This window comes from Prionailurus bengalensis, chromosome F2 (genome assembly GCF_016509475.1).
Source record: "Prionailurus bengalensis isolate Pbe53 chromosome F2, Fcat_Pben_1.1_paternal_pri, whole genome shotgun sequence".
Classification (NCBI taxonomy): Eukaryota; Metazoa; Chordata; class Mammalia; order Carnivora; family Felidae; genus Prionailurus; species Prionailurus bengalensis.
The window spans coordinates 8,333,417-8,344,759 of NC_057353.1; the positions used below are offsets into that span (position 1 = coordinate 8,333,417).

An 11,343-nucleotide genomic window follows, 5' to 3' on the forward strand; every position below is an offset into this window, starting at 1 on the left:
TGAGCCCCGCATTGGGCTCTGTGCTTTGGTGTGGGAGCAAGCAAACTGTTAATAGGTTAAATTTAGGTGGTGGGTACGGAGCATATGATCTGAATTTATAGAAAATTTTGGCATTTTATAATTCAGTTCTTTGGACAAGCCGGTTTCACCAATAACAGATTTGAATAAACGCAGGAGTAGGGGACTGCAGAAGTAAGCATGCATGGGGCACCTGGATGGCTCAGTCAGTTGAGCGACCAACTTCGGCTCAGGTCATGATCTCACGGTTTGTGAGTTCGAGCCCCATGTCGGGCTCTGTGCTGACAGCTCAGAGCCTGGAGCCTGCTTCAAATTCTGTGTCTCCCTCTCTCTCTGCCCCTCCCCCACTTGTGCCCTGTCTCTGTCTCAGAAATAAATAAACGTTAAAAAAAAAAAAAGCATGCTTGCTGCGAAAGCAAAGTGTATGATTCTCTAAGGGAATAAGGTTACTAACAATATTAAGACAACTACTAGATTTGTAGTTGTGCTGTGTGTCTTAGAAGAGGTATTTGAGGGGCGCCTGGGTGGCTCAGTCGGTTGAGCGTCTGACTCTTAATTTCGGTTCAGGTCATGATCTTATGGTTCAGGAGTTCCAGCCCCACATCGGGCTCTGCGCTGAGAGCCTGCTTGGGATTCTCCCTCTCCCTCTTTCTTTCTCGACCCCTCCTATCCCTCCTTCCCCCCCCCCCCCCATCTCTCTCTCAAAATAAGTTAAAAAAAGAAAAGGTATTGGAGACAAAAAAGGAGTTTTTAATAACTTTATTTTCTAAAAACCCATCCCGCAGATATGTTTTTTTTTTTTTTCTACATGGTCACTTCTTTAAAAACGAGCAGAAACAAAGACAAAGCCTATCTTGATACAGGTTTAGAGTCAGCCAAATTCAGCTCTTAAGGAGTTAAGGTCGACCAGGAGGAGTTCTGCACTTGGCCGCTGCAAGGCACTGGCCCTCCAGCAGCACTGGATGATCTTCCCCAGTCTTTTCCCAGACACGGAGTCCGTGAAGACAGCTGCTGACAGAGACGGGCGAAGATCGTAGGCCACCACAGCGTAGAGCACGTACTGCCGCTCCCCTGAGTACGGGGCCTCCTTGGTACTCATTTGCCAGAGAGTGATGGCAAAGGAATAGATGTCAGCTTTGGGCGTTACGGCCTCTCCTTTCAGGAGCTCTGGGGCTCGGTGGGTGTAGGTGCCCCCCGGGGGGTAAGGGGGAGCGCGGCAGCACGGCAGATCTCCCAGCTTCTCGGAGCAACCGAAGTCGCCGATTTTGCAGACGTCCTGCTCACTGATCAGAATGTTCGCAGGCTTCAGGTCCAAGTGTACGATGCTTTGCGAGTGAAGGAAAAGCAGGCCGTTCACGACATCTAGGGAATACTTCAGACACTTTCCCAAATTGAATTGCTCTCCGGCACAGCAGCGAGGCTCCGCGTCCTCCTCAGGGCAGCTGGGGGCACCGTATATGACTTGGTGTAAGGTGACATCGCCACCGAACTCCATGATTATGGTGCCCAGGCTGTTAAAGCCTGCGGGCGTGCGCGTGCTGGCGGCCACCACCCGCACGATGTTGTCGTGGCGAAGCCTGGCGATGTTGAGCTCGGCCCAGAAGCTGCGCTGGGACGCCAGTCGGTTCTTGGTGCACCTGTTCACTTGCTTTATGGCCACCGGAACGCCGTGGTAGGTGGCCTTGTACACCGAGCCAAACCCGCCAGCTCCCAGCCTCTGCAGGAAGCGCACCTGCTCCCAGTCAATGGAGCACCAGGCCAGCCGGCGCGGTAGCCGCGGGGCCCTGGGAGGAGTGCCACCCACGAGGAGCTTCCCTGCCCTACCTGGCAGCTCAGCAGGGCTGCTGCAGGGCCTCGAGTCCACCGGGGGCGAAAACTCGCCGGGGAGGTAACCGCGCCGGGGAAGCGGCGAGGGCATCGCGCCTTCGAAGCGGACCCCGGAGCCACACAGGCGAGCGAAAAGGGAAGAGGCCCCGGGAGTTTGGAAGCCTTGCTGCCGACCCCTTGGCTCCACCCAGCGTTTTTCTCCTCTTCCTTCGTTTTCCCCCAAAGGAGCCGCATCTGGGGTGTAATCAGCAAGTGTTTTTATCAGAAGGGGGAGACAATCTTGAATGAAGCACAGCCCTCTTTTTCAGATGACAGGATTTCCCTTCAATGCTGAAAGCGCCTTCTTGTAAAAACAACCTCTTGACTGAGAAGAGTTCACCAGATAAACAACACCGAGCTGCCCCTGGGCTCCCCCCCTTTTTCCCAGTATTTCCCTAATTATAATAAAACCGGCTTTTTTTTTTTAAGCGTCATCGGCAGAACGTGATCAGTCCTCAGACTAAGGAGACCACAATAGTGCAATGAAATGATTTCACACTTTGCAGGCTATAATGATTGTCAGTGTTGTTTTCCAGCTGCATTAAATCACTTCCAGCAGTTATTGGCAGGAAGAGTTGAAATACGAACAGCTGACATTTGTTTAACCGATTACAGGGATAATTAGGTGCAACATTCATACATGGATAAAAAACTAACCTCGAAGTAATCGATCCAAATAGAATCACTGATACAGGTCAAAACATCCATCTCCTAAGTTCATCAGGGGAAAGGAAAATTCTCTGACACTCCATTCAGCTTATATAGCAAATTAGCAAGACTTCGTAGCAACGTATCGACTTCCTAACAACCCTGGGCCATGGTAGTTTGGCCCACCCGGTAAGCTCACTTACAAGAGAGATTCTCGACTTCCCAGCAAATGAGTTACAGAAGTGTCGAAACAGAGGGGAGGGGGGCGGGGGAGAAAAAAAGAACAGATTCAGATTCAGAGCCATGATCAGAGCTTCAAATAATAACAAATAGAGAATCCTAGGAGAGGAAAGATCTGAATAAAAATGGCACAGAATCACTACTGTCTATATGTAATGTGGACAACCAGATGTTGAAATTAAACCAGGGGCTTGCTGTGCAAACATAAATTCTTCCTTTCTAGTTTCTGTAACAACAAACTCCCTACCTCCCACTAATTTGCATTCCATATCTTTGGGGAAAAGACCAACATTACCCTATTGATAAAAAAACAGAGGAACATGTTAGGATCTACGCCTTTAAAGTTCTGTTCTTCTTGTATGGAGAGCACACAGGTGATGTTAAACTATATTTTTATGATGATAGATCTATGCTTTTGAGATATATTCGTTCTGAGAAGATATGAGAATAAACCCAAGGCATTTACAGAAGCCATTTGAAGTCTGTTGAGCCCTAGGATAGGATTTCTAGTCTATACTACCCATCTGCCTTAGTATGTGATCTCGTGTATAGTGTTTAACCTGTTTGAGCTTCAGTTTTTTCACTTAAAGAAATTAGGATAATAATTACTAAACTTCTTTATTTTGGGATAAAAGTTGGGGAGTCCTATACACACTGATAACAACAAAGGTCTAAAAAGTGGACACTTATGAAATATTTTAGTAGAAAGGGAGTTGAATCCAACCCAAAATACAAAAGGATGACAGTGGAGAGAGTAAAATAAGACAGTAATAAAATTCAACAGTAAGTCTATACTGCAAAATTTATTTAATAGTTGTCACATAGTTGGCACATAGGTATAATTTAGTTTCCTGGCATAAGGAATGCTGTGAATATTAGCCAAAGAAGAGTAATAGAGTGTCATAACCTTCTTGGCAAAATGACGTGACTGGTTATGTAATTTTTATTGTTAAGATAAGAGCATAGAGAGTTCATTTTCCAAAGGTTGATTTTATTATTTATATAAAATGTAAGGTATTAATGAAAATGTGGTACTCTACATTCACAAGCCCCAAGTTCATTATACCCATCATCTGCCCATCTGCTCAAGAGTATTTCATTGCTGGGGCGACTGGGTGGCTCAGTCGGTTAAGTGTCCAACTTCCGCTCAGGTCATGATCTCACAGGGTTTGTGATTTTGTGAGTTCGAGCTCCATATCCCGCTCTGTGCTGACAGCTCAGAGCCTGGAACCTGCTTCGGATTCTGTCTCCCTCTCTCTCTGTCCCTCCCCTGCTCATGCTCTGTCTCTCTCTCTCTCTCAAAAATAAACATTAAATTTTTTTTAAAGCTAATCTTTTTTTTAAAAAAAGTATTTCACTGAATATCCATTTTAAGACAGCCTCTGGGGCCAGATGGCCTGGGTTCCTGCCTGTCCTCCAGTTTCATCCGCCCTACCTCAGGATTGCTATCAGGATTAACAGAGTTCCAGATACTTAGATCAGGACCTGAAAAGTTATACCTAATTGCTAATTGTTTCAAATACTTAGATCAGGACCTGATAAGTAATGCCTAACTGCTAGTTATTATTTATGAAACTCCTAATAAACAGTGTATAGGTGTTGATACCGGTAAGACACCGATTTGTTAAACAATAGTGGTTTAAAATGTACCCTGCCAGGGCTGATGTAACTCACTACAAGCTAAACCAATCTGAAGTTTGACTAGTTTTTCCGACTTAAATTTTGAGGTTAGAGATCAAAGAGCCTACTGCCTTCTTGTAATATACTAAAAACGCAGAGGATTAAGATTAATCTGATCAAGTGCCGTAACCTTGTCATCCCCAAATAAAGGCAAAGGATGACATTTGTTGATAACAGCGTGGGCACTATCTACCCTGGAAGTGCTAATGAAACAACGGAGAGAGACACACTGGGTGCACCCGCCGAGGAGCAAAAAAAGGCAATGATTGGAAATGCTCCGATTGGCAGCCCTTCTGTGAACAGCTACTTCGGGATCAGGCGGACAAGGGCGTGTTTCTCACAAGCTGCGACAGCGGAGGGCCGAGTTACCAGCGCGCTGAATCTGATTTCAGTCGGAGAGACTGCGGAGCACGGGCTGCAGGAGAGAATCGCTCTTGGTGCCCGCGCAAGGTCTCCCTTCCCCAAGGGCGGCCGGGCCGGGGGCTCGGGCTCCGGCGTCCGGCAGCGCCTCCGCTCGCCGGCCCCGGGGGCCCAGGAGGGCGCTCTCCCCGCGCGGCTCGTGCGCAGGCAGCTGGACCAACGACGCGGGCGCCTCCCCTGCACGACGCACGGGGGGCCCTGAAGTCAGCGCGCAGCCCCGTCGGCCGCGGGCCCGGCGCTCCCCAGGGGGCGGAGAAGCACGTGGACGAGGCCGTGACGCCCGAGGCGGCTAGCGGCCCGAGGTGTGGTGTGCGCCCCGCTGCTGCGAGCTTGCCCTTCGGCGTACACGGAAGTGCGTTCGCCTTTCAATGCAGAATCGTCCCGTAATCCTCCGGAGGACGTTTTCAAAAGGCCGTTACCCTCCAGGTCGTGCCGACTACGCGCACGACCCCGCCGATGACGACCGCGGCGGAACGGCCACGGCCCTGGCTGCGCATGCGCGCCGAGTGACCACGGCTTCCCGGCAGTCTCCGGTCACAGCCCAGTTTCGGAAAGTTACAATGTGAGGGAATAGGCGTACCGAGGTCGTTGAAGTGTTGTATTGCTCTCTACAATCATGAATTAAGGTCGAAAATGCCCTTCTGCTGTTTTTTAGAACTAAAAAGCTAAAAAAAAAAAAAAAGTGTACTTTGCTACGGATAGAGATTATGGAGTCAAACTTGCAAAACATTTTTTTTTTTTTTTTTACTTAAGTGGTATTATACTATTGATATTATTCTGAACTTTGAGTTTTATGCTTCGCAATGTATCATGGGCTTGTTTCCATGTCTGTAAGCGTAGAGAGCTACTCTGGTTTCTTCCAAAATAATGTGATGGTCAAGGGCAAATCCAAGTTTTGTGGGGGCTCAAAGCTTTTACAAATTGAATATTTGTAAGAAAACTATTTAAAAATTAGGCATGGAAGTGAATATTTTTTAGATGATAAATCACAACAGATCACACATTTTGAAAAGCTGACAACATAGTCATCACAAAATTCAGAGAAATAACATAATTTTATTAAAGACTAATACCTGATACATCTATATATTACTTTCCCCTGCATTTTGGGGGGATATACTTTATTATTCCCTCTTCAGACGACAAGGATTCTGTCAAAATTTGACCTTGGGTAGAACAAGTAATATCAACATGAGCATTTTGTTGTTTTACTATTATGGGTTTATTTTATGGAAAATTAAATCGACCCCAAACTTGTAAGGGTGTAGAGCACTTTGGGGGAGATTGCTTTTATTTAATTCTATTCAGTGTCAGTCAAACATCCAACACACCCCACCGAATGAGATGACGGATTTAGATGTGGTCATGAAGACAAGTCAGAACAAACTGCCGCTTCTCTAAAATAAAAATGCATCTTATTTTTGCTGTACTATGTGGATCCGTACATTTCTCGGTGAAAACTTTGTGTACCTCCAGATTTTTACTCTATTTAGCTTTTCATCGGCACAGAGGTTAATGGATCTTCCTTTGCCCTGGGAATCATTAATTGCTTGGTTAGTAACAGATACAGTGTCCTGGCCAGACTTAGATGTGGGGAGAATTAATTTTATACTTATGTGTATTTCCATTCATACATGCAACTTTGGCCAATAGTGTTTATCACCTCATGTATTGTTTATAAAATTGCTTTCTTGGAAAAGTATAAGAATACAAATGAAAATAAAGGAGTAAGTAGAGGCTGTTTGATTATGATGCAGCCTTTCATAATATAAGAAAGATATAGGACTGTAGCATGAAGTTTAAAATAATGAAGAGGCTTTAGAGCAATCATCCTAATTCCAGTCCTGGAACTAATAACTTACCAGCCGGGTGGTCTTGGGTAGGTCATTTATAAAATATAAATATTGATAGTGCCCTGCTTCTCAGCTGCGTAGCACCTAGAACTGGAACATAGTAAGTACTCAATACGTGTGTTTCGATCAGATAAAACTAACCCATAACTTGACCAGCTAAAAGTTAAAATGGCCCTAGAAAGTGGCAAAAATGCTTAGGTTTATAATGCATCTTTTAACAATATAACAAAAACTGAAATCATAAGTGAAAAATGTATATTGCTATTTAAGTTAGATACATATATGTGGTAGCCTTTTTTTAAAAACCACATTTGTAGTTCAGCACTAGCTACCCAAAGCTGGAATTTGATGAAATATGAGACTAAAAGCACACGGACAGAGATGCTAGTAATATCTGGATATTACCCATATTGTTTCCAACCCTGCACCTCAGATGGGAAGAATACTGAGTCATCTAGGTTGACCTGAGTCCCAGAGCTGATTTTTTGAAAGAGGAATTGAAAGAGATATCTAGAGTTTGGAATATCTAGAGTTTGGACCACAGCTTCGGGCAAGCCCCTAGCAGAAGTCCGTCCATTCTAGAAAGGGGAAAATGTTTATGCTGGCCACCTCAAGATTTGGGCCAGTGGTAAAAGTTCATGGGCTTTATTTAGTATATGCTAAGCTGTCACTAAGTTCTCCCTAATCTATCCTGAGTATGAAATACTTACAAATCTATGAAATAAACAATGGCTGGGATGAGTCTCAAGTTTTTTTTTTTTTTTTTAATAGTAGTTTGAATACTATATGTAGTCAGACCTTAACTTAAAATGACCAATCTAAACAAATTATTCAATTATACATTTTAAATTAGAGATACAGGCCATCACTCTAATAGGCCAAATCCTCTTACATGTTAACAAGTGTATAAAATCTGAAATACACACAGGTTCCCACTTGCCAGATAGTAATGCTATGCATTGCTCGGATCGTGTCCCTGGATGGAATCTGCACACAGTACCTGCTGCTTCTGTCCATTCACAGAGGTTGGTGGCTCTCATCTGGGCTGGTTACTTGGATTTTGGGTTTTGACTCTTAAGATACAAAAATACATTTTTACTTCTGTAACGTGTAACTTCTAGCTTCTCTACCTTTTAACTTCACAAGATTTTAAGACATTTGCAAATGCCTTTCAAACTGGTTTTCAAAATCTTTGAGTATAATGGTATCTTGCGATTTTTCCATATTCTTAAGACCATAAAATGCTTGTGGACATTTGAAATGATATCTGATTGAGATTTGGTAATCTTGAATGTCTTTGTCCAACTTACAGTCACAGTTTATGGGATCATTCTACTGGCATCCTTCCTTAAGCCAGAAAACACTTGTTAATAGTATGTATTTAATATTTACTAAATTCTGAATTTTTCCCTGATAAAGTAAATGAATCAAAATAACATCATATTTGAGTAAAGGATTCAACACTAATACGGGCTATTCAGTTCGCCATCTTTATTCATCTTTATGCTAATTTTCCTCCTGTATATCATTATAGACTCATGACTTTGCAGAGTCTCAATGTGATTTAACCAACTGCAACAACCATTGTCTTTTACTGCAAATTGATGCACCCATGGGAATCACAGCACTTGTGTTCTTTTGACACAGTCCCATTAATCTGCATTATTTCTTGTCTCCTGGTTCAGCAAGTTGCCCCAGGCTTATTATAACCTACCCACCCTAGACGTGCAATCAGCCATTTTTTCCAACGTATCCTGGAAAGATGGAATTAGAAATCATAATAGTGAAGTCTACTCATTAGGTTCATTCTCTTGGTCCCTTGTTCCTAGCTCATTTTAGCTGACAGAATTGGAAAACATATGCTTTTTTTTTTTTTAAGCATGGGTTCATATTGTTTCTAATTCAGTTCTGACATTATAGTTCCTAACTAAAACACTTTGCTTTTATAATTCCCTTCCCCTTTCTCTTATACTTAAGACTTTGATTCCAAACGAAATTAAGGTAATTACTAATGTTGTCTAACAAAATGATTAAATAAAGCTTAAGATTTCTTTGGCAGTTATTTTTGTCCTTATACTTAATGCCACTACGGATGCGTAGTCCAATTATTTTCTGGGAGAGTCATTCATAATAATGTATTCTGAGTCTTTATAATTACATGTATCATGTATGTATATGCATATATCATATGTGATAAATATGATTTAATTGGTTTTCAATGCTGGGAGGTTATCAGCAGTTTTCTTAAGAGGTAGTGGCTTTCAGCCAAGAAGTTTTCTTCTTGTGTGGTATTCAAACCCTGGAGGAGGACAGAAACCAATTATTAGCCTACCTGATGAGATGAGGAGTAAAGGGCAAATCAAGCAGATGAATTTCCCAAGTTCTGTATGAAAATTTCACTTAGCTACCTATGTTCATATATTCCACCAATATTTAATTGAGTAAACATGAGATGATAGTAAAGCCTTTAAATTTTATTTTTCGTTTTTAGCTTCCTTACACAATATGTAACATTTTTCTGCCAACTTAATAATATCACATTATATCAAAGTTTACAATGTGTAAAATCCAAATGATTCCCTAAATGGGAATCCCAACATCTTTGACTTTCCTCCAGGAAGATCTTAAGGAGGTATTCTGTTTTATTAAGAAAGGATGGATGCCGTGTTAGTCCACCTTTTCTGGGGAGCAGATAGCATCACAAGGTTAGACACGCAAGGGACCTACCAGGGACACACAAGGAGGAAAAATAAGGAGGGACCTGGGCTGGAGGGCTGTCAGCCCGTGATGCAGTTCTGACCGTTGTGAAGGACAGAGGGAGAAAAGGAAGGTGGGGCGGAAGAGTCTTCGCCTGTAACGGAGCCCTAGGAAGGTTCAACATGGCGGACGAGGAGTCCCCAAGTCAAAGATGTCCCTTAGAGGAATCCTGTGTCTCCTAGGAATGGGCGGGCTTCTGCGTCCCTGCTGCACAGCCACTGTCTGGGAGCAGTGCTGGGAAGCTTGGCTTCAGGACAAAAACATCGTGGCGGATTTTAGAGTAAGTGCAGCCTGCTGTGGGGCCACTGGCCAGCGATATGTTCTGCATTCAGTGATCTGAGAGACACTTTTCCATGGCCACCACACATCGAATATTACAAGCTTTAAAGATTTGTGTGAGGACCTGTCTACTTGGGTCAAAATTCTGACATCATTTTGTACATAATAGTTACTATTATCCTAATGTTTAATTACAGTGTAGAATTCCAGTTTTTAAAAAGCCTTTGGATAGGTTCTATTTCTTTTTGAGGTTCTTTTTAATACATCTATTAAAAAATAGGGGCACCTGGGTGGCGCAGTCGGTTAAGCCTCCGACTTCAGCCAGGTCACGATCTCGCGGTCCGTGGGTTGGAGCCCCGCGTCAGGCTCTGGGCTGATGACTCAGAGCCTGGAGCCTGTTTCCGATTCTGTGTCTCCCTCTCTCTCTGCCCCTCCCCCGTTCATGCTCTGTCTCTCTCTGTCCCCAAAATAAATAAAAGTTGAAAAAAAAAATTAAAAAAAAAATAGATGTATTTGCTTAAAACCCATTCTAATTTTAGCTTGGTGCAAATACATATATACTTACACACATTCAACCAAAGGGGTAAACACAAAGCTGTATATATGCTTGAAGCAACAGAACCCTTAGAAGTTTCTAAGCGGACCATTCTTGACAATTACAGCACCATAAGTGCTTTTTGGAAGTAAGGCATTTAAAAAAATGTTTTTAAGTTTATTTATTTTTGAGAGAGAGAGAGAGACAGAGAGTGAGAGAGCAAGAGTGAGCAGGGGAGGGGCAGAGAGAGAGAGGGAGAGAGAGAATCCCAAGCAGGTTCCATGCTGTCAGTGCAGAGTCTGAGGCAGGGCTTGAACTCACGAACTGTGAGATCATGACCTGAGCTGAAACCAAGAGTCTGATGCTTAACTGACTGAGCCACTCAGGTGCTCACAGGAAGGCATTTTTTAAAGCTGGTACAAAGAGAATTGTTTTATGTGTGTGTCTGGATAGATAGGTTGTGTATAAAACTGTAAGTAATTCTCTTTTTATTGATTAAAAACTTGCCTTACTCAATGCCTCTTATTAGACTAAGACTTTTAAAATACAAAACTTTTAAACCCATTTCTACATAAAATATATAATGTATCTTCTTAGCGCCTCTTGTTAGACTAAGACTTGTTAAATTTGAAATACAAGCAATACATTTCTCACTTGGCCTTCTGCAGTCTGGACCTATCTAAGGAAAGATTTATATCATTTTCATCCGTTCTAAAGTACTCAAATGTGCTACCTTTAATGGACAAAAATATCCTAATTATTTCTAGAGTGTCTCCTTGCCAGCTTGAGGATTTCAGTGCTAATGCTTTAAGGCTTAATCTTTTTTTTTTTTTTTTAATTTTTTTTTTCAACGTTTATTTATTTTTGGGACAGAGAGAGACAGAGCATGAACGGGGGAGGGGCAGAGAGAGAGGGAGACACAGAATCGGAAACAGGCTCCAGGCTCTGAGCTGTCAGGACAAAGCCTGACGCGGGGCTCGAACTCCCAGACCGCGAGATCGTGACCTGGCTGAAGTCGGACGCTTAACTGACTGCGCCACCCAGGCG

The 11,343-nt window shown here is 43.1% G+C and overlaps 1 protein-coding gene across 1 annotated transcript; it reads right to left on the reverse strand.

Moving 5' to 3' along the window:
- Positions 1–807: 807 nt before the first annotated feature.
- MOS (MOS proto-oncogene, serine/threonine kinase) lies at positions 808–2,687 on the reverse strand. The gene has a single exon (XM_043602240.1). The coding sequence runs from the start codon at positions 1,934–1,936 to the stop codon at positions 890–892; it is 1,047 nt and encodes a 348-aa protein (XP_043458175.1). The 5' UTR covers positions 1,937–2,687; the 3' UTR covers positions 808–889.
- Between the last annotated feature and the right edge of the window lie 8,656 nt (positions 2,688–11,343).